This window comes from Panthera leo, chromosome A1 (assembly GCF_018350215.1).
Source record: "Panthera leo isolate Ple1 chromosome A1, P.leo_Ple1_pat1.1, whole genome shotgun sequence".
NCBI lineage: Eukaryota > Metazoa > Chordata > Mammalia > Carnivora > Felidae > Panthera > Panthera leo.
This window is the reverse complement of record NC_056679.1, coordinates 226,259,670-226,283,693: the sequence shown is the minus strand read 5'-3', so window position 1 is coordinate 226,283,693 and position 24,024 is coordinate 226,259,670. Positions and strand designations below refer to the sequence as shown.

Sequence of the window (24,024 nt, the reverse complement as noted above, 5' to 3'; positions counted from 1 at the left end):
ACTTTTAACTAATTTTTAGGTCTTTTTGTGTCTTGGCTTATGGTTGTAAAGCAGTTTGTAGTTTGCTACACAGTTGGTAACTTTTGGATTCTGGGGAAGTGGAGAAAACGGAGAATGTAGCAATTGAAAACTAAAAGGGATCTTGAATATGAGCTTCTCCAATTTTCCTCTCCCCCAGTCAGTGGGTCTGGATTGTTACTGAGAAGTCTTGAGTAGTTTACCAAGGGCCTCCCGGCTGGTCAGGGAGTGAATGTGGATCTGAGCTGAGAATTCCAGTTTCTCCATTTAAATGCTTTCCCAACAGTGTTTGGTGCCTGTGTCTCCTGTGGAAGAGAAACTTGTTTGCTTTAATCCTGTTTACGAAGTAGGGATGGTTGGATCTTTTTTTGTTCCACTGATACAGAATTTTGATAATAGAATTTTGCCCAGTGTGGAATGGGGAACATATAAGATCCTAAGATTGTTTTATATTAATTAAGATTAAGTTCTGAGATAGCTCGTTTTTCTCTTTCATTGTTGGTTGATTTACTGCTTGTGCATTAAAGGAGAATCGATGCCTTTTAAGAATTTATTATTCAGAACTTGCACCAATTTACGTTGATCATCAGTGATAATTAAGGTAAACACTTATAAATGTGCTTTGTATAAAAATTCTGACATCGGGGGCGCCTGGGTGTCTCAGTCGGTTGAGCGTCCGACTTCGGCTCAGGTGATGATCTCACAGCTCGTGAGTTTGAGCCCCGCGTCGGGCTCTGTGCTGAGACAGCTCAGAGCCTGGAGCCTGCTTTCTGCTTCTGTGTCTCCCTCTCTCTCTGCCCCTAACCTACTCGCATTCTGTCTCTCTCTCTCAAAAATAAATAAACATTAAAAAATTTTTTTTTTAATTCTGAAATCAATCAGTGGCCATAGGGTACAAAGGTCTGTTACTAATTTTTGATGGGCTGAGCCACAGAAAGCCACAAAGACTCAGAAGATGTTGCTGACTGTTCCTTCAGTAGACTCTCGCTGAAAGGTAAAGTTGGTGTTTTCTCCGCTCTTTCCCTGCTCTCAAGGTCCTCTGCCACCAAGATGCTTGATCATGGGATGGTGTCTAAGACGGGCTCCTGGCACGCGGCATGTTGGATGAATGAATGAGTGAGAGTGTGAATTAGAAGACGCGGTCGTGCATTTGTTGGCACCAGAGGCTCTGGATGCCAGGAAATGATCACGTGGCTGTGAAGCCGCGCCCAGATCACGTGGAAACAGCGCTGAACTTCAGAAAGACCTCCCCTGTTTCCAAGTGCGTCAAGTTCAAGCAGACGCAGTCCGCTTGTGGTCTTTGGAGGAAATCAGTGGTACAAATTACAGTGATGCTGCCATTAGTATAAAAACGTCTTTTGGGCGACTTAGAGCACAATGGAAATGCTGGTGCTGGTGCACGTATGTACCCTTGAGCCTGTCCGAGGTCCCATCCTCTCGGTACCCTGCTCAGAAGCCCAGCTGTGAGGCCCCATCTGTCAGCGAAGGCGGCATCTGTGTCTCTGTCGGCTGACATCTGCGTTAACTCTCGTGGACTTGCCTGAAGGCCCGTAGGTGGCTGTGAGGCTCAGGGAAGCGGGCTCTGCGGTGGTGCCTTGAGTGAAATATTGCCCGGCCTTTTCAACTGAAAACCCCCCGTGATGGTGTGCTAAGTGCTTGCTTTTTCACGAGCTGGGAGACCCTTTCTTTTAGGGCTTCTTGCATTCCAGGGTGCATTAAATCATACTTGCTGATCTTTAAAGTGTATTTACTTAGAGAGAGAGTGAGAGAATGAGTGCAAGTGGAGTGGGGGCAGAGAGAGGGAGAAAAAGAGAGAGAGAGAGAGAGAGAGGAGAGAGAGAGAGTCTCAAGTAGGCACCACACTGTCAGGGCAGAGCCTGATGCGGGGCTTGAACTCACGAACCATGAGATCATGACCTGAGCTGAAGCCGGACACTTAACCCCGTGAGCCACCCAGGAGCCCCGCTTGCTAATCTTTTGCACCCGCAGCAACATTGCCGGGCAATAGGACTTGAGTAAATGCTTGTATGGGAGACTCAGGACAGGGTTTTCTGCTCTCTGTTCAATTCTTCAGAAAATGGTGTTGGAAAATCTAGCGGGTTGCCAAGTGGCCCTCCTCTCCCTCCACACACACACACACACACACACACACACCCCTCTGCTTCCGGTCCTTCCTGGAGCGTCAGCATGGGACCTTATTTGGAAATCGGGTCAGTGCAGATGTAAGCAGTTAAGATAAGGGCACACCGGAGTGGGCTGGATGGACCCTTGTAGCTGGTGCCTTGATGACAAGGGGCCCGGAGACACATGGAGGGAAGATGGCCACAGGATGACTGAGGCAGAGATTGGAGTTTTGTCCCGCAAGCTGAGGAGCGCCAAGGATTGCCAGCGACCAGCGGAAGCTAGGAGAGAGGCATGGGGCAGGGTCTTCCTCTTGGAGAATTGACCGAATCCCTCGGTTTCAGGCCTTCAGCCTCCAAGACTGTGAGGCAGGAAATTTCTGTTACTTTCGGCCACGTGGTCAGCGGCAATTTGTTAACAGCAGCCACAGGAAGCTAGTATAGCTTACTGTGTTCTGTGTCGTCACTGGGAATCTGCGTGAGTTTTCCGAGTTCTGTTTTGCACACTCAACACATCGCCATTGTGTAAAGACTCCTCTGGGCCAACGTAGATTTGAGTGGCGTCTGTAAGGAAGGGACAGTGCTTGCTAGGAAACATTACAGGAAGGGGGCCATTCCATTAGAAATAAATTTCCAGAGGTGCCTGGGGGGCTCAGTCGGTTAAGCATCCGACTTTTGATCTCGTCTCAGCTCGTGATCTCACGGTGGTGAGATCCAGCCCTGAGTTGGGCTCTGCCCTGGAGCCTGCTTAAGATTCTCCCTCCCTCTCTCTCTGTCTCTCCCTCCCTCGCTCTCTGCCCCTCCCCCACTGGTGCGCACACTCGTGCTCTCTCCCAAAAAAGGAAAAAGAAAGAAATTTCCTGCATATTCACTTAGGACCTTCCTCTTATGCCAACTCATTTAACATGTGTACTGAGTGCCCATAATATGCCAAGCACAGGCTTGCTTTGGAGGTTAAGGGATCTACCCACATGGAGCTGAGGATACCGTAGAGAAAACAAATAGGATTGATTTCAATTAATCTACATATTTATTTTATTTTTAATTTTTTAATTTTTTTTTTTAATTTTTGAGAGAGAGAGAGAGAGAGAGAGAGAGAGCATGGACAAGGGAGGGATAGAGAGAGAGAGGGAGACACAGAATCTCAAGCAGGCTCTAGGCTCTGTGGAAGGGCTTGAACTCACGAACTGCGAGATCATGACCTGAGCCGAAGCTGGACGCTCAACCGACTGAGCCGCCCAGGCTCCCGACTCTACGTATTTTTAATGTCATTATGTATATGGAAAAAGCAGTCACGCTAAACAGCAGCGAAACTCCGCGAATCAAATAGTATTTGGGGATGCCACTCAATGATCTGATTCAGAAACTTAATATACTGTGTTTATGTTCAGTTCTATTCATGTGCCTGTGGTTTCTCTCCCCAACCCAATACAAAACCGTCCTGCGTTTTCCACAATCACAGTCCTTTGCGTGCAGTAGCTTTCACACGTCGTTGCTGAATTAAACTGAGTTATTGATTGAGGATATCGATAGGGAAGATGGTTAATAACAGCTAGCAGGTATTAAGTACCTTTTATACATACATGCCACGATAAGCAATGGCCCTTTGTCATTTTATTCTCACAGCTGCTCCCTGTGAGTTTCTATTTCCCAACGTCCCACTTTAAAGATGGGGTCACTGTGGTGCTCAGACGTCCGGAAAGCTGCCTGAAGCTCCACCATTCAGCTGGCAGTGAAGCCAAGATTCGGGTTTATTCCAGCAGCCTGCCGCCAGGCTCCCCGCCCTCCGGCACCACGCGCTGTGCTTTGGGCCCACACGTGGCTGTCTGCCACCTTCCGTGGATTGGAGAGGACTGTGTCACGGTCACGCCCCTTTCTTTTTCTTTATCACAGCCTTCCGCAGGCGTGCAGAAATGGTGGGTTTTAATTGAGATTTTTCTCTGAGTGTGGCTTCTTTCTTCCCCCAAGAAAAAGAACGACAGGGTGTGCAGCGAACGATTGCTGATCGACTTATATTTCTGTCTAATTCTGCCTCTTTTTAGCCCTTGGCGTCCAAGCTAACACCACTTCAGTGATCGGTCTCCTCCAGGGTCGTGTGGGTAAGCCGTGGCCTTGCATTTCACGTCATGGTTTCGCTCCTGTGACTTGGGAGTGGGACCCCTCCACCCCCTCCTGCCCTGAATTACTTGAGGCAGAAGCTCTTGTCTTTCCTAGAGAGAGAGTGTAGACAGTCTCCATCTGGGGAGAAGGGGGCGGCCCCCAAGAGTGCAGTCTGAGCCTCGCAGGCCTTCCAAGGGCAGAGCCCCTGCCGCACGTGTGTGTCTGGATCCCCAAGCCCTTTCTGTGCCTCTCTGTGTCTGCTCTCTTAGCATCTGTGCGGCACGCTGGTTTTCTGTTCTCGATTCATCGCTACTGGCGGCAGCAGCCATCCGGCCCTGCCTGGAGGTAACATAACACACCCCGTATCACCGCCTGACGTTCCGTTCCTGGGGGTGCGGCAGGCCTGTCAGGGAGCTGCTGACTCAGCAGCGGGGTTGTCCCGTGTTTCTCTCCTGGAAGAACTCTGTGTACTTTGTTCGCCTGCTCCAGCCACAGCTCTCAGGATCTGATTTCGGCTGGAAACAACATGCACCAGAAGTTTGAGAGTCAAAAGCCACAAGCGGTGGAAGCCAGCACCCTGTCATTGCAGCATTACCAGCAATAGCCCAAGGAAGAGTAGGTAGACAAAAGCCCATCCTCAAGAGAGAAATAGATAAATAGGTAGATACGCGCAATGAAGTATTATTCAGCCGTAAAAAGGAATGTCGTGCCGACTCGTGCTAAAACCCGGATGAACCTTGCAAAAGTGAAGTAAGCCAGACACAAAAGGACAAATATTATATTATTCCCCTTAGAGAATGTATCCAGAACAGGCTACCTCACAGGGAGAGAAAGCAGATCAGAGGTTACCGGCAGCTGGGGGAGGGTGGAGTGGGGACTTCCTACTTCCTGGATGCAGGATTTCTGTGTCAGGTGATGCACAGTTTTGGAAATAGTAGGTGATGGTTGTACAACATCGTGAAGGTAAATAATGCTGCTACATCGTACGCTTAAAAATAGTTACATTTTCTGGCAGATGTTATGTTGTACCTATTTTTCGTGGACTTAAAGAATGCCCCCGCTCTGAACCAGATCTTGTGTTTGGGTGGACGTCGCCTCTCTTAGCAATTGAGAAAAACGCTGAAAAGCGTCCTTGGCTTCTCTTAGGCTGAATATAAACCTGTAAGAATGGCAGCGTCTCAGCAGGAAGGGACCGGCACACCTCCGGGGTGTGAAGCAGGTGTTCACTTAACTGTCTTGTTTTCCAGCCCTGCCCTGGACCGCCAACACGTTATAGATGCCGGTATCCTGCTGAGTGGCCCTGAGATCATTTGCTAGGTGCTTTGGGAAAGTGGAGGAAGGAAGATACTACTTAGGACATTAAATGGCTTGAAATGAAAAGAGAACCGGGACTCACGTTTGCCCTTCTGCTTCCTTTCCTTTCTTCCTCTTACCCATTTCATCCCCTGTTGCGGTCTTCTCTGGGGGAGAAGCAAATACAGAGGACACCATCGACTGATTTTTGCTCATAATAAAATAAAGCAGAAAGTTCAGGATCCGATCCCTCATTTCCCTCTACTTCAAGATTTCTGACTCTGGAGAATTCCTCTGTTAAATCTCTCTCTCCCTTGTGGTCTGAAAGGACTAATACGCTTTCATGATACAAGTTTCTTTTTCAAACCCTGTATGCACCTGGGCTGGGGATTAAGCCGGATCATTCTTTGAGGTAACTAATATTATTATTCTGCATGTATAGACCCTTGAACTGTGGATCAAGGAAGATAAGAAATTATCTCACGGTAACAATCAGGAAAATAACAGTGAGTTCAACATACAAATATGCCCCACCACTCCTGTGATCTAATTAGAGATATTACAAAGAATTCTCTTTCATTTGGTGTAGACATTTAGTATTTAAACCATGCTCTCAGGGTGTGCCAACAGCAGCTTGAAAAGAAGGTACCTGAGAGGAACAGGAAATGTAGCGGGCTAAGACCCCCACGTGGGCCCACATGCTGGTTTGTGGATTTCATATCCGAAGTCCATGGCTGAAACCCACAGGAATGAATTCAATGCATATAATCTGGAAGTTATATAAGGAATCAATTTTGCAGGTAATTTCTTGGACTCTTAAGAATGTTCAAAACCGTAGGATCCCTTGGTTCATTTTTTTTTTGTCATGTATCGATTGATCTGGTCTCGTCTACTCTTTCCCTTCTCGTGTTATCAATAAATGACAGTGGAATGTCTGACTGTCTTGTTTTAAATACCTGCATTTACAAAATCAGCCTGGGCACTGGGAAGGAAAAGCGAGAAGAGACTTAGTTTTGCAGGTTTTACGCATGGGAACTTTAAGAGATTTAAAATCGTTCTCTATGAGAGGATCCCCATTTAATGAACATGGTCTTTCTCCTCAAACACTGTGGAAACCTGGCACGCTCTCACAGCATGGCTGGAATAGAGGACCAGCACTTTCTTCTGCTAACATCCCCGGATTAACAGTGTGTCCCAACTGACCGGGGTAATCAATCAGCTGACTAGTTTCGCTATACTGTGATTGAGAATTACATGTATGTATGTTAATCTGGTACAAATAACATCGACCAACATCAGCACACTAGTTAGTTTTCACTTGCTTTGGTGTGTATTTGTATCTGATACCTAGTTGTTGGTTCCACTATCCTCATTTTGGGGCCTTTAGCCCAATTGGGAGGACATTTAATAAAGCGTAACATGGTTCTTTACCAAGTCTAACAGGCGTAGTTCTGATATGCTCATAACCCCTAATGAGGGTTTTGGCCGTTGATCAAATACACAGACTTTCATATAGTTACATAAAGCAGTCAGATAGCAGAATTATCAGCCTTGCTCATACCAGAGGGATTTTCGCCAGCTATATAAAGTATGTATAATTTAATTTACGTGCATGTGTAATATTTATTTACTACTATATATCCATGTAATGGTGTAATAATAATTAGTGTTTTAAATTTCATTTCCTGTTTCCTGATACAAATTAGGCTGTAATAAATGGGTCAGTACTAAACAATCACAGGGTGGGCTCTTGACAGCCATGGGCATGATCGAATGCTTTACCAGCCGGATCCCGTTTATTCCTCCTAGCAACGTCCCCAAACACTGAAGGGTGGATACAATCCCCCATTTATAGAGGAAATGGGTAGTGTTTTTTTGTTTGCATTTATCCCCACTTTATGGATAAAGACAATGAACGTTAGAGAATTAGAGAGATTTTCTCCTGGACACGTTGCTTGGAACTGGTAGATATGGAATTAAAACTCTTGTGGTCTGACACTGATGGACAGTTTTATGTGTCAATTTGGCCAAGGTGTAGACAGCAGTTATTCAACCAAACATTGTCTGAAGGTAAGAAATGTAGGATGATCTTTCTCAGGCCATAGCTTGGCTTGCAAGAACATTGTTATACTTCCAATTCCTGTTTTTGACACATACGACCTCCTCCATTCCTTCTTGAGTTCCTCCTGTAGCATTTCTGTTATAAGTTTCCCACCCCGAAACATACACCTTTTTCCTGAACTCACTGGGGAGATGGTTATGTTTCCAGAAGCAGGGTAGAAACAAAGAGCATATTAATAGCATCCAAAAATATGAACTTATTCTAAGATTCGTGGAGTATTTCCTAAGTGCTGTTTCTGGGTTATTTTTACTGAATCTTCAGACCAGTAAATTACAAATCCACATGTGAGATTTGTCATTTACAGACTATACTCCCTCTGGTCCACATGAAAGCTGCGAAACCATATTTAATACAAGATTATATAAGTTGATGCTCACTATTTGTGAATTCCATATTTGGAAATGTGTCTACTTGCTGAAATTTATTTGTAACCCCCAAATCAATACATGTTTTCGTGGTCATTTGCGGACATGAACAGAGTGAGGAAAATCTGAGTCTCCCAACGTGCATGTCCCCAGCTGGGGATGAACAAGGTGATGCCTGTCTTCTTGTTTTGGCTCTTCGGCTGTGACTAAATGTCCTTTTTGCAAGCCTTATTGACCACCACGTTTTTCGATTTGTGTGCATTTCTTTGGTGGTTTCACTATCTAAGGTGGCCTTCAAGCGTCATGCTGAAGAGCTGTCTAACGTTCCTAGGTGTGAGAAGGTTGGGAGGTGTCTCACATGTATTATTAGATAAGGTTCACTTAAGCTTGAGGTATAGCTCTGTTGGCCTCAAGTTCAGTGCGAATCAATCAACAGTATAAGGTGTCTTTAAATAGAAACACACATGAGACAAGGGTAGGTATTGGCGGGTGGACAAAAATGTTGTGTCCAGCAGCTGGCAGAAAGCTAACCCTGTCTTCCCCCTAGAAGCAATGATCTACTCTTGTCATTGCATGGTTTGGGGTGGCTTTATAGAACATAACTACCATGAATAACAAGAATGGACTGCATTTCTCTCTGATCTTGCTTTCCTTAATTAGTTAATTCGTTAAATACTCAGTGTTTTACTGTCAAAGGACATATATTCTCAAAGGGACAAAAAATGGTTCTTGATGGCGGGGGGAGAACCCCATTTAATGTAAAAAGCAGAGGTATATATGCAGGGCATAACATATATAGTATATTGGTGGTATTACAATATCTTTTGGGGTAATTGGGAGAAATGTCTAACAAGGTTCCTTGGGGGGGAGGGCAGTAATGAAAAAGTGATTGCAAAACATAGCCGCAGGGCACAGTCAATATGTGATGAAGAAAATATTTATTAGGCTACACAGCACAGTATACATAGCTGTTATTATTAATATCATTGATAATATTATTTGTTTTCTTAGCCTCTTCCCATTCTTCATAGACCAGCATTTCTTAAATTGGAGTTTGTGGTCCCCTGAGGGGGTCTGCATTCTGTTTTCAGACCTGTCTGAGAATTTCCTCTAGAATTTATTTTGCTTTGGGCTTTCGTTTTGATGACAGGCATGAAAATAATAAATCGTTGTATCCTGGTTCCCCTTTATGGATGAGTCCTGCCACAAGATTTCATTGTCCAAGTTTACGCCTATCTTTTAAGATAGGAGTTCTATTTCAATGCCTAGGGGCCAATAAAGAATAAAAGAGGAGAAGACTTAAAGATCATGAGTAAAACAGACGGAGTGAAGGCCCAGTGACCTGTCTTCCTGCTCTGGGAGGGAGGACTCCTGATTCTGGATGGAGGAAAGTGGTGCTCACCTGAGCCCTCACACGGGCCAGGGGGAGCACGGACATGCCCTAACCCAGAGAACATTCGCTTTCGCAGCCCGTACTGTATTAACATTTTGAAAGGCAATTTAATCTCTGCAAAATAACATCATCTACCACATGAAATTAATGCCGTTAATTTGAATTTTATGGGCTTTCTTGTTTTCGTGTTCAATTTGTTACTTTGTTTTGGTCTCATTGTTGAATCAGGGTTAAAGCGTATGGAGTTTATTTCTAGCTTTCCATTTGTGCATTGCTAAATACCAATATACTAAAAATAATGTAAGTCTCCATCAGTGGTGGGCAATAATGCTTTTTGCCGTATCAAAGGGAGTGTTGGCATTGCTCGGGTTTAAGGAGCACTGTGAGGGACTCCTAGGATCACAGAATATCCAAGCTGCTGGGAATCAGTCCACCCATCTCTCTTACCACATGTGGACACTGAGCCTCCTGGAGGAGAAATGAGTGGCCAAGGTCAAAAACGAGTAGGGGCTGACTGAGGTCAGAGAGCAGGTCGGCAGGCTTCAAACTACACACCCCATCCAACCTGTCAACCCTGTCCAAAGGTGGACCGTGGCAGATAAATGGCGACCACCGCCAGGCCACAAAATTGGGCTAGACACAAACTCATGGAGAGTTATGCATCACCTTGGCTAACTCTGAGCGCGGAAGATGGGAAATGGGCCGGGACAACTGGAATGACAGACTTGTTTCAGAGTCAGGAGTCACAGTGAACAACGGGCAGTGCTGAAAGGAGACAACAGCCTTTTGACTTCCCTGCTCAGGTGATATCACCCATGAACTTGGCTTGTTCCAGTACTCTCAACATTCACAAGCAAATCCCCGAAGCTCCTAAGTTGAAGTGCCTTTGTACTTTCTACTCTGTTTTTGGATGTGACTGCACTCCACGAAACTAGGGCACGTATCACTGCGCAGGGAACGTGTTTCTCAGTTGCATGTAAGGGTTTTGATCCTAACTTGCTAAGCGAGAAGAGCGCGTTTGTGATAGAATTGGATGGTCATTATATTAGTTTTCTATCGCCGTGTGACAAGTCACCACAAACTTCAGAGCAGCGGGACACAGGATACATCTATTATCCGACAGTTCCCTGGGGATGGAATTCTGGGCCAGGATCTGCTGGGAGCTTTGTTCAGGATGTCACGGAGATGTAGTCAAGACATTGGCCAGGGCTGTGGCTCCTCTGAGGCTTGGGGTCTCTTCCATGCTCATGCAGGTGTTGGCCGAATTCGTTTCCCTTGCAGCGGTAGAACTCACAGCTGCTTGCTTCTTTGGGGCCAACGGGCAGGGTCTCTTTCCTCTAGACTCTTGGAAAGAGCTTACCTATTTAGGCCAGGCCCACCCAGGATGGTCTCCCTTTTGATCAAAGCCAAGTGATTGGGGAATTTAATTGCATCTTCAACACCCCCTCATATTTACCATATTTGTTGCTTAGAGGTTACAGGTTCTACCCACGCTCAAGGGAACAGATTACTAAGCACATGCCATGAGCACCAGCTAACTTAGCCTGTTGAAGTTGCTACAACAAAATACCATAGGGGCGCCTGGGTGGCTCAGTCTATTAAGGTTCCGACTCTTGATTTTGTCTTGGGTCATGATCTCAAGGCTCATGGGTTGGAGCCCTGAGTCTTGATTTCAGCTCAGGTCATGGTCTCATGGTTGATCAGTTTGAGCCCCGCATCAGACTCTGCACCGACAGTGGGGAGCCTGCTTGGGATTCTCTGCCCCCCTCTCTCTCTGTCCCTCTCCTGCTTCTGCTGTCTCTCTCTCAAAATAAATAAATAAATACATAAACAAACAAACAAACTTTATTTAAAAAATACCATAGACTAGTGGTTTATAACAACAGAACTTTAGTTCTTACAGCCCTGGTGGCTGAAAAGCCCAAGATCGAGGTGTCTGGTAAGACCCTTCTGGTTCACAGATGCCTGTCTTTCTCCGGTGTCTTCATAACATGGAAAGACGAAGGGAGATGTCTGGCGTCTCTTTTAGTCTCATTCATGAGGGCACCACCCTCATGATCTAATACCCTTCGAAAGGTCCCATCTCCTAATACCATCCCATTGGGGGTTAGGTTTTAAGATGAATCGGTGGGGGGGGGGGCAGTCGGACACGTTCCGTCTGTAGCAGGTACCACGCGAGTTATCTTAGAATTCTGCTCGCTGCCAGTCACTGGCACTTCCTTCATGAGGCCGTGAGTCAGCTTCGTATTTTCAGACTCTCGTGTGACATTTTGAGAATGTTTAGCACTATTAATGTGTACGTTTATTTTAAAAGTTAGAAGAATAGGGGCACCTGGGTGACTCAGTCGGTTAAGCGTCTGACTTCGGCCCAGGTCATGATCTCACAGTTGGTGAGTTCGAGCCCCGCCTTGGGCTCTGTGCTGACAGCTCAGCGCCTGGAGTCTTCTGCAGATTCTGTGTCTCCCTCTCTCTGCCCCTCCCCCCGCTTGTGCTCTGTCTCTCTTGCTCTCAAAAATAAATAAACATAAAAAGAAAAGATGCCACAACTATTTGGAGCTAGCAGGCTCTTACTATTTGGGTAATGCCTCATTCTTAGATGTGCTTTTGTCCTTTGCTGGGAAATGTATAGTTTATAGTTGCAAATAAAAAATTAATGCCGTGGATGTGTTTCCCACATGTCCTTACTTACTCACGTGCATGCCAAAATGAAATTACGTTATCGTATGTTTTATAATCTTGTCTGAGTTTACAGTCAAGCCATATTATAATAGGGCTTTAGTTCCACTCTTACATGGGTCAGATATTTAATGCATAAGGCAGGAAACCTAATAAACTCCATACTTGGTATTATGGCTCCTTTCTTGGAAACAAGTGATATGACTTGGTATGGGACAGAGTAGAAGGCACGGTCCGGTTCTGAAATCACAAAACTCAAAAGCTGCTCATTCCTGTTTTCTCTAGGCAAAGGCAGCTCAAGCATCTCATCCGACGTGAGTTCAAGTACAGATCACACGCCGACCCAAGCCCAGAAGAATGTGGCTACCAGTGAAGGTAGGCATCTGGTCTTCATTATCTCTCTCCCTGTGTTCACAGTGCTGGCTATTTTTGGAAGACAAATAAAATGTGTGAGTCTCAGTTCTGTTCTCCCGAGTGGGAGCATATGAGATTCTTAAAAATGAAGAAGGCGGAGGGTTTCTCGAGTTTCTTTTTTGCTGCTTTGCTGCTGCTGCCCGATAAAGGGGTTTCGATAGGACTTAAGTGTCTCAATTCTAAGGCAGTGCTGTTATTTTGTGAATATATAATAGGTTCACTTTGGGCGAGCCTCCGTGACGTTATAGATCCTGTTTTTCAGCGTGGAAAACACTAGGATTGTCAAATTCTTGTGCTGTAGCTGAAAGTTCCTGGAAGAGCTTTCAAAATAGGCACACTCGGAATTCAGGATTTTGGCAACGGAAGGTCACGATCATGTGATTTGTAGAATTTGAACTAACCAATATTTGGAAGTAGGAAAAGAGATTTGTTTGATTATGTAAAGAATAAGTGGAAAGTCCTGCCTCTCAGGACAAAGATTCGTTCCACTGATGGTCTTGATACAGAATTTCACTATATGTAGTAACAGATGTTGGAATTAATTGCTTTGCGTAGTCCGGAAGCTTTTGTGTCGTTACTTGGGTGTGGAAATGACTGTTCCTGTGGTAGTTAGTTAGTGGCTGGTTGCCTCAGTTATGGAATTAGTTGTTTTTATTTTAATGTGAAACACAATTAAGTGAGTTTTTTTCTTTCTGAAGAAGAGTTCTTTCTAAATTAATTGTTGAACGCAGGTCCAGTGTAAGACATCTGTGAGGTGTCGGCTGATGTTCATGACAGGGTGTGCAGCCTGCTTCCTTGAAGTGTGCAGGGTGTGTGGGAGTACATTTCCAGGCTTTGTTTGGAGGCTTCATTTAAGCTGCTTGCAATATTGGGAAGCGTACCCTTGACCTGATGTTGGTTGCTCCTGTATGACAGCGTGTGCATGAACGATGATGGCTGGTCTCTGCTGTGCGTGTCTCCTCTTTGGGCATTCTTTGACTTGCTGTGTTTCAAATGGCTGATGTATAAAGAGATTTTATCACGGGTTATATTCCCTGGTGTATAAATGCCTTAGCATTGTTTTACCAACATGGTGAGGAGAACAGGGTGGGGTGTTCTTCTCAGAGCAGCGAAGCACCAGGTAGAAATCCAATTTTAATTTTCTGCCTGTTAATTCAAATACGAGCATTAGATCATTCTTGAAATTCAATTAAGGTAATGGGCAAGTCAAGTGAATTGATTCTAGACATTTGCTTTTGAGGCCTCCGTTCTTAGGAGCCCGAGTGGAAATCACTTCAACGTAACTGATTTACGGTCTTCTGTAATCAAAAATGTACGTTTTTGTAAGGTGATCACTTCTTTCCATCGTGATTACAGTTAATTTTGTCATAGTCATAGTTTGGCTAATTTGAGTGGCTGTGAAGATAGAAAGTTAAGACTTTACGTTGATAATCCCTGTGTGTTTCTGTCTCCAGATTTAAGTTCTCATATTACTCTTTTCTCTTTTCAAAAATGGAAAATACAAAACTGTATGGACATTGGTGAAAGGGTTGGGGGAAGGGACTGTGGGGCTTCATGCATTAAAAATGTCTGCTTTTTATGCTTCAAAAAAGACCCCGACTCCACAGGGATTTAAAATTTTCATTTTATTCTGCCTTTTCCTTAGGAAGATTCTTTTGATGCAGGCCCAGCCAGTGTTTTATGTATTTTTGTCACAATGCATTTTCTACCATTCTGAGAGTAAATTCAGGAGAAAAATGGGAAAATTCAATGTTCAGGTGAAATCATTTTTAGCAATGGAGCTAAATTAATAGCACTGTTTTTTCCAGCTCTTAAGTGGCTGGACCCCATCCCTATGAGAGATGCTGTCCGTTTTTTTTTGCATGTCTGCAAAATTAAGTGTTTTTTAGTATTTCTATGTATGAGTCCATTTTGCTACTGTTTTTTAATCAATGAAACAAAAACGTATTTTAAAATGAATTCGGCATGGGTATCATTTACAATTAAAATGCATCGTAGGGAGGTTTGCTGCAGAACGGTCTCACTATCAGCCTGGTTTTTCAAGATGGGAGCACGACAGTAATGCTAATTTTCTCAAAGCACAGGTGACAGAATCCTGATCCACCCCTCAGGATTAGGGTGTCACCTTCCGTGACCTCCAGAGTGGATTTCGCCAGTCGTACACATGTTTGCTCCTACTAGAAAGCACCTGGTGACCACGGTGTGCGGTGTGCTGGCAAAGAAACAGAGACTGGACGCCAGTTTCTTACATGTGCCACAGAGGAGCCAATTAATAAAATGCTTCTCTGCTTCTCTTCCCACCGTTTCGAGAACTGTGTTTACCCTGTCTTGTTAATATTGGGTGAGTGGTGTAACTGGCTTTCCAGAAGCGGTTTGACTATCGTCATTTTCTCCCACGGTTGATCCTCTTAAGGTTGTTTTCCCTCTGAATTTCCCGGTATCCTCTTCAAGAAACACAGGCAGGATCATCAGTTTCAAGGTCTGAGTGATAGCGATTTATAAAAATGGGGTATGTGGTGAAGGACCGTATCCAGTTTTCCTGCAGCCTTTGAAAGCCGTGGCCGTACCGGTAATAGCTGGGTTGGAAGCCTTTTGGAGCAGGGCTAGACCTTGCCCCGCTGGGCTGGATGGGGAAGGTATCACGTCAATTTCCCGGCCAGCGTGGAGCGTGTGCACGCACAGGCGCCTTTGTGCCCAGCCTCCACCAGTTGGTGGACGGCAGAGTCATTGTCTCCTACTGGGAAGCGTGTAGGTAACCCATGCGATGCCTGTTGGCACATGAACTGAGAACATGGGAGCTGAGGAGAGGGAAGGGCACTCACATAACATGCGCTTCCCTGGGGCTGGTGGTAGAGATAGTCACTGACTGTGACAGACACGAGGGACTTACTAGGGAGATGACGGGGTTCTAAAATCGGATCGTGGTGCAAGTTGCACAGCACGGTACATTACTAAAACTCACTGAAGCATACACATGACAGGGGAGTTGGGAGTTGTGGCTTCTGCGTGACCTGAAGACCGCCATCTAAATCGTCACGAACTATTCTTTGAAAAATGCTGCCCCCCACCTCCGGGAAGAAGTCCCGAACAGGGCTGAGAAGACCCCTTAGGAGCATGGGTCTTGGCCATCCAAAGTGCAGGGCCGCTGGCCGAAAGCTTCTCCTAAGATGCTCTGGCCTTGGGGCCAGAACAGCCCTGAAAGCATCATGAGGAGTCCTTGGACGAGTAGTGTTCACAGCCCAGAGCGTGGGGTCTGGTCAGAGTGGACTCCTCAGAGAACATACTCTCCTGGAAAGTTCTGCAAGACATGACAGATGATAGACCCACACGTTTCTCAAAACCTTTTTTTTTTTTTTTTTAGGCTTTTCCCGAAGAGTCTCTAACTTTAGCTTCGATTTATGTTTTGAGCCACCAAGCCTAATGGTTGAGACATCGGTCACATTTACTGACTCTAATCAGTGTAAGGACTTTATGTCCTTGCTGTCTATCTGTTGTTCCCACTCTTTCACTTTGGGTCATAAGGCTCCTCTCCTATGCATGATGGGCACAGATGGTGATACAATTTGGTTTCAATCCCACAGACAGTGGTATTTTTTACCTAAGTGGTAGCCTTCCGTTCCAAAATCTCTGGCGAAAGCTTCGTGCATTTTAATTTTGTGATTCTAAAGCCACACCCCTATTAAGGAATTGGCAGCCTGCAGTGTTTTCTCCTTGATAAATGGTATAGGCCTTCTTTAAAGCCCATTATATTTCATGTGACAGTTTAAGTTCCTGATTTCCTGACACTGTCGGGGGTTTGGGTTCAAGTGTAGAAAGCTGGAAACGTTCCATTTTTCCCAACAAAATCTGCATTCCAGCTTTGTAAGCCACAGCTTAATTCTTTCCAGTTGTGTTGCTATTCTTTCTCTTATACTTTTTTTTTTTCCTCCAGTCTTTCTCATCCCCGGGTGTTCTCTTTTGTACTGGAAGCAATGGCCTTTGACTTTCAGCTATGAAAGTCACGTCCAGCCCATGGCTGGAATAGCACACATGGATCGTGAAGAAGCTTCCTAGGAATAGGAAGCTGAGCTGGGGCTTCTTTCCCAGAACAGGGTTATGACTGTGTGGCTTTAATGGCAGCCTCTCAACAACTCAGACATCTCTTGAGCTGGAGGAAGGTGACACAGTTTAGTTCAAAGGCCAAATGTAATTGGCTGAGGAAGAGACAGCTTCCTCCAGCTGCTCTCTAAAGATATTCAAGTTCAGATATTGAACTCACTGACAACACAATTTATAGGTGCGATGGCTTATAAATGTCGTTATCAAGCCAGCCAAATATGGAATCATAGGATTTTTAGAGCTACAAAGCTTTGGCAGTTTTCTGATCTAATACACTCGTTTTACAAAGAAATCCCTGCGGCACAGAGAAATAAAGAGATTTGCTCAATATTACACACCTAATAAATTGTGGAGCAGGAGTTTGACCCGGTATTGTTTTGGTGAGAGATGGTCAAATCAGGAAAAAGCCTAACCTTTAAAAAAGTTGCTGCCTTCTAAGCGTGAAGCTATTTAATTCTGTTTTGTGCGTCTCTTGTCCTCTACCTGTCTCGAGCTGGTGGCAGAGCTGAGGCAGGCTGTTCAAAAGAGTTTGAGAAAGATGGAGTTCACATAGACGAGTACTTCCAGTAGGAGGAGAGGACCTCCTTGAAGGGGTAAAAGGATCTCAAGCTACTTGTGTAGGTTGGCTTCTCACCTGGAGATGGAAACACTACCTTTAAGTTACTTCCTGGTTATAAAATAGCGTTTCAAAAAAAATTTACCTAATATCGTTTTGTGAAGTTGCCCGTTTAATTAACTCCCTGAAGGAAATGAATTTTAAAATGTTTCATTTGAGCTGTGCGTGAAATGAGTTGATATATCAAGGATTTGTGGTGCTCTTCTTTCCACGGTACCTAAAGTCACCAGTTTATTTATACAGTCATGGGTTAACATGTTTTCAGTGCCCAAATTAGACCAGTGCTAAGTGGGGTTAGTTTGAAAATGCCCAGGAATCTGGCTTTGTTTTATTCTCTTTGTCTTCCTTATATCATCTTCTTTCTACTTGAGTGTACCTCTCAAACGAAATTCACATGAGTCACTGAGAAAGAGAAAGATGATGCTTTTAATTCAAGGTAGATTCCATTTCCCTAAAAGCCTTTTTGACCATCCAACAAATTCAGCAAACATTGTTGGGACACATATTACTTCATGATGAACAGCTGCCTTCATGCACGTCATTATTCAACTGCTTCATTGTCACGTCACTCTTGAGAATGGGATACAAAGGTTTTCATTTGGCAGATGACAACAGGGGGACTGGGAAGGGGTCAGTGTGGCCCAGAGTCATGGAAATTTAGTAAAAGGCAAAGATGGTTATAAGCACTCGGTTCTGAATAAGATTTATTTTTAACGCTTGTTTTATAATTGTCATGTAGAATTACCAAGAATTTCATGCTGATCATTTTTATGAATTTATATCAAAATATACTTTGAAAGTCCTCATGAGACGTACCTTTTGAAATGCTAATCCATGATTGTGTCTAGATTGTCAATATTATACATGGAAACCCTTTTGTGGTCTGTGTGTCGTCTAGACATTTACTTTAAATTCTTGGTTGTTGAAAGCAAGAGTTAATATTCCAAGCTGTCTTTGTATTAAACTGTTGAAGGGTTAATTTGCAGGTTACCATAACTGTGTCCTTAACACACTGCATCAGACAGACATAGGGTTTGAAAGTGAGATTTAAATTAATCATGACATAGGATCTGCAGTGCATATAATGTAAAAGTACTGACTAGTCACGTTGCTTCTTGTTACTTTAAAACTGAGCCATGTAGTCCTTAATTGGAAATATACACAGGTGAAAGATACCAATCTTAGAGCATGTGCCTTGGAAGACTGGAATTATGCCTTGAAGCCGGCATAATCAAATGAAACTCCATCCATGACACAAGAGAAAATAAAAACATATAATGCAGGAAGAGGAATAAAGAATAAAGAAGTGGAGAAAGAAAATGGCATAGAAAAAGTCTCTTTCAAAATAGTTCTAAAATGACACGTCTTCAAACTGGGAGGGTGGTTGGGGGACCTTACGGGAGGGAGATTCCAAAATGAGAAATGTGGTATTAGTAGCTTTTACTCCATGTATGAAGAAGGTGATGACTCATTATTATGAGGATTTGTTTTGCCTTTAAAAATTAAATTTCAAACCTAACTACTTCTGAAAATTTCAGAATCATTTAGGTACACCTGACAGGGCTTTAGCCGTTGAAGTTTAATGTGTTTGGGTAATTAAATTAGCAACTCACTGTTTCATGACCAAGTTTCCTCCATTGTTTAATAACTACTGTCTACTCATAAGGTAGGTGACTTTTGAAAAACTGCGCCAATTACACTGGGTGATTTGAGCATATTATAGATTCAGTGTGCCCGATTTAATAAAGAAGTCAAATTTGCACTTGAGGATAAGTTTAAGCAGTGGAAAACTCATCAGCTTGGTATCCATCAAATTGTTATGTAAGCCTAAAAATGTACAATGAAATCCTAAATACCATCTCAGACTCAAGAACTAAGTTTAATTTCTTAAGGGAATTATCTTCCAAAATGAATCATCCAGAATGGCAAAAATGTCATTTAATAGTCTCAAAAGGAAATTAGGTTTCTGTGTGTGTGTGTGTGTGTGTGTGTGTGTGTGTGTGTGTGTGTGTTTAAGGACATCTTAAAGTAATACTTAATTGAGACATCCAGAGTCTGCCAGTGCCTTTATGTAGAGTTAGGAGAGGAAACGTTAGATCTTTAGCATTCTAATCCCATGTGTAAAATTATTCTGTGTTTTTCTGTCACCTACATTCTGTCATTTGCAAAAAAACCCAAACCAAACAAAACTCAATACATAATCGATATGTTTCAGTCATAGACATTCTGGCTCATCTGAATACAACTAAGTGTATTTGCAATGACGGCTTGGATCGTATCTAAATTCTCTTATCTGTAATCTCAGTTATTTAGTTCAAAGGGAATTTATTAAAGGATGTAATCTAGGTTTAAATACATTTGTTTAGGCACTTAGGGGGAGAATTCAAAATGTGTGTCAGTCACAAGTTGGTGGCACAGAGAATGATCCCTACCCTCGGATGTGTTTGCTTCTCCCTGAAGAACTTTCAAAACTAATTTTGGGTTTCATTTAATGGATTCGGGTGGGGCATCTACCCTGCAGCTACTGAATTCCCTTCATTCTCTATTGCCTTAAACAGGCGTCTTCCAAAGTATTGCTGTTACGTCTTTGGCTCCTGGAGGAATTTGATTTTATGGCGAGACCCACTGCTGCCTGAACCTTAGCGATTACTGGTGGGATAAACACTGTGCATCAGTTCAATCGTAATTGGTGTAGGTGGTGTAGGATTGTGTCCTGAGAAGTGGCCTGAAACGTGCTGTAGTTGGGGAGGAAGGGAGAGAGGCATGGGTTTGGAGTAACTGGGAAATGTGTCATGGCAGCTGGGGATTTGGCTTCTCCTGCGTGGACAAGAAGGTAGAAGGGTGGAAAGGAACATATCGCATAGCGTGTAACGCAGTCGGGAGTTGGAAGAAAGCCATCTGGGTTCACGTGGGGAAAAAACGGGGCTTGTTCTAAAGAGCCCCCTCCCTGACAACATTGAGTATGTTCCCAAAGTGCTTTGACCATCCAGTCTTTCACTAAAATAGTTATTTACGGGGTGGCTGCACGTTCTTTGTACTAGGTTTTCGATGGATACCGTATAATTGGAAGTGTCAATGACAAATAGGCCACCGTTCTATGACATTTTGTACCCACCACTTTTCTTTGGGCTCTTTGGAGGGTTTTACACTACAAGGCTGACTTCTGGGCTCGTGTGAGGCAAAAAAGGGCATATGGAAGGGGGTGGGGAGCAACGTTTCAGAAAGAATAACCCGACATTGGAAATATTTGCCTTTCGCAGTCCTGGACACAGTCTGACCTTAAAGATCAGGTTAACACGTCTGTTTATTTCCTCTTTGACTAGGAAATAACTTCCTGAGGATAAACTAACTTCCTCAGGAAGTCCCAGGCTTCCCAAGGCTGTTAGGCTGATTAACAAATAATGAGGGAAAAGCACTTTAGCTGTAAAGTGTGTTCCTTTATATCCTACATATTTATAAAACGTAGAAAATCCCCATTTTGGAGGGAATGGTATACAAGTAGCTTAGGTATTGTTTGTGATCATTAAGAGGTGATTGAGGAATTGTTAGAAGGAGTGCAGTGTGTGGGAAGCAGATAGTAATATAGTTTATAATTATAAATGTAACTAGGACACTTCTCACCACTACCACCTTCCCAGGTGGGGTGGGCTGCCTGCTATCCCGAAGGACACTTGTTCGTCCAAATAACTGTATGTGTTTGAACATGTGAATTTCCTGATGTGGGCTTCAGAAAACCAGATTTCCCTGCACGGTGGAGAGATTTTGAGCTGCAAAGGAAGGGGACACGGTGGGTATCTGGCAGATCAAAGAGGAGATGGATGGGAAGGAGGGATGGTGGGGCTTTGCCAAACTCACACAGTGCTCGGAGGGAGTGGATTTTCTATAGAAATCAGTGGAGGGCTTAATTGCGAGACTGGCCTTTCTTGCAGTCCCTTGACTTATGCAGATACGGCAAATGCCCACTGACGAAGAATCTATCAATTAATACTCCCTTACTATTATAATTTGTACACATTTAAGCATTCTGTTATGCTTATATTCTGTTGTGGATAATGCTATTTTATGTAACATATTTACTTACACAGTTGATAATTAACTTTTCTCTTTTAAGTCCGATTATGAGCTCACATTATTCCAATTATTAAAATTACTACTCTCTGCTTGATGTTTGATTTTTTTTTTTTATAGCTTCTCCTATGGGAAACCTTTAAGCGTCTCCTTTGTCCTTCCAGCACTGTCCTTCAGGCTGTAAGACCACCCTTGCTTTCTGGCCATGAGGAATGGTACAGGCCCAGTTTCTGTTGTTGTTGTTGTTCTTGCCTAAGATACAGAATCAATCATGACCAATGGGTCTTTTGTTTTTAATGGCGAAAGACACTCAAGATGTAAATCTGGGAGTAAAGCAAAGGGCTCCTCTGCTGTGGGCTCACTTTTAATAAAGTTAGAACTGGACAACATGTATTTTTAAGCTTCTAGTACACATCGATTTTGTCAATTTATAATATTTTATGCTCTAAATTCCTGCACCGTGCTTAGGTCCTCATAGTATGAAATTTCATTTGCCACTAAGACTTTCTACTATTCAGCAGTCAAAGATATGACTTCTGTTGGGCCCTCCCCATCAAATCTTCAAATATGCCCAGACCTGCCTGATCCATAGCAGTGACAAGTAATAGGCCACATACGGCTCAATCAAGATAGCCATCGCGTGAGAGTTTTGTGTACGTTTTCAGTTGGTAGCTCTATAGGGTCATTCCTACAATGGCTTGAACTCCTCTGAGGAAGGAATTGAGTTTTATCCCCCTTCGTGTGCTCCGTGGCTACCACAGAGACTTCCATACAATAAGTATTTGAGAAATGTTTATTAAATGAATGAGTGGGTTCTTATGCAGAATCTAAGAAGGAATAGCCCTCTTGATTAGTTTTTCCAACCGTAGTCATAAAGACCATGACATCAAAAGCTGTGCAAACCCAAGGTAATTTTGAGAGGTACGGTTACTTTTTAGAAAAAAGAATAATGCTGTTTCTTAGGAAAACTTGAGGCACATCATAGGAATGTTTACCATCCATTGGCTTTTAGTTGCCTTTTGTGTTAAGGAAACAAACAACTTCTTTAAGCAGAATAGACATTCCAGAAGGAGGATGAAACAGAAGATATTTCTGGTTTCTGTGTTTTCACTTGTTTCAACATTTTTAAACCAACAAACAGGCAAGGTTTGTTGTCTATTGAATATTAGCTCTATAAATAACCAGTTTCTATCAGGAAGTTTTTTTTTTAACATTTTAGTTCACCAAATGGGACAAACATAGAAATACAGAATTCTAGAGCTGTTCAGCCTCTGTACCGCAATTTCAAGGGCAGAGGAAAAATGTTCTTTACCCCCTAACCAATTAAATTTTATTAAATCCCTTTTTAATCTTTTTTAACCTTGATACGTTGAATTATTTCAATTCTTCACTCCCCGATATCTCAAGGTATCAAATTAGAGCCTGTGGTTTTTTAACTGATGAAATTGGAGAAGTAAGTTTCATTTTATTGGCACAGAATATGGCTGAGTTGGCCAGTTAATAAATGTGTCCGGGGTTTTTTTGGGTGGGGGTGGGTTCACTGATTTGTTATAAAGAAATGTTAGGAAAAACATTCCTAAAGGAGAAAATAATATTGTTCTTTCCCTTTTTTAAAAGAATTATCCTAGAGCCAACCTTGACCTCAGATTATCTTCTGCAAGCTATATTCTATTTCACAGAAGGTGGGAAACTGTAAAGTTCATGTTTTGTTTAGCTGGGTTGGAACTGGTCAGTACAGAGATTAGGAAATTGTTTCATTCCAATTTCAGAGATTTAGAAAGAGCTAAATTCTGGTAATGGATATATTTGGAAAATGCAGTAGGCGATTGAACTCTTTATTTAATATGAATGAGAGGGGGGAAGAAGCCGTGAGATAAAAATTTTGTCACTTTTTTTTACTCCCCATTTATGGGTGACCTAAGTTGCTTAGCCTTAATTTTCTTCTCTGTAAACCAGTAATAATAACGTTCTCTACTTCAGTCTTGGTTATGAAGATGAGATTTAAAAATTATACGCAGTGTGAGTCCATGTGCATATTAGCTGGTTTAGTGTCATCAGTTTACCCACAACCACTATCTGTGACTTCCATATCCTACCTTGCTCAGGGACAGGAAGATGTTTGTATGGAAAAATCACGCTTACATAAATTCAGCATAATTCTAAATAAGATTTTCATTTTGAAACGTGACCCAACTGTGTTTTCTTTACCTGGAAGAATGAATCCAGCATCTATAAGTACCTGCCATATGTGGACGTTGAATTCAACTCCATTACATGTATATGACAGTATGTATGTTGAATTACTTAGTATGTTGAACCCATCTGTTGAGTGAATACATGTACACATGAGGATATCCAGGAAAATTTTGGAAACGAGTAATGAGAGTAACATTTCCTTCGTGTCATGAAAATATATTGGACATTTACAAACATTTAAGAAGTGTGGTGTGGTAGAGCTTGGTGTAATGGAACTGAGAGTTCAGGGTAGACTTAGTTATATGGGAATTTAAGGTATGAGAAAGATGGCATTATAAATTAATAAAGGGGATAAGCCTTGTCAGTACATCCTAACAGGAAAATCAGCTTCTCATTTTAAAGAAAAGGAACACGGGCAACCTAATGTGTTCCTGATGCCAAAATAAATTCTGTATGGATGAAAGATTTAAGTGTTCAAATTAAACCTAGATGCATGGTTTTACGATCTCAAGGTAGAAGAACCTTGCAGAGCATGAAAACAGAAG

At 43.1% G+C, this 24,024-nt stretch overlaps 1 protein-coding gene across 1 annotated transcript in view; it reads left to right on the top strand.

Annotated features, from left to right (window-relative positions):
- FBXL7 (F-box and leucine rich repeat protein 7) overlaps window positions 1-24,024 on the top strand; it is a 388,021-nt gene that overhangs the window by 91,857 nt on the left and 272,140 nt on the right. Inside the window, exon 2 of the mRNA XM_042952939.1 lies at window positions 12,373-12,462. Within this exon, the coding sequence (XP_042808873.1) occupies window positions 12,373-12,462 (90 nt within the window). The remainder of the gene's footprint in view (window positions 1-12,372; window positions 12,463-24,024) is intronic.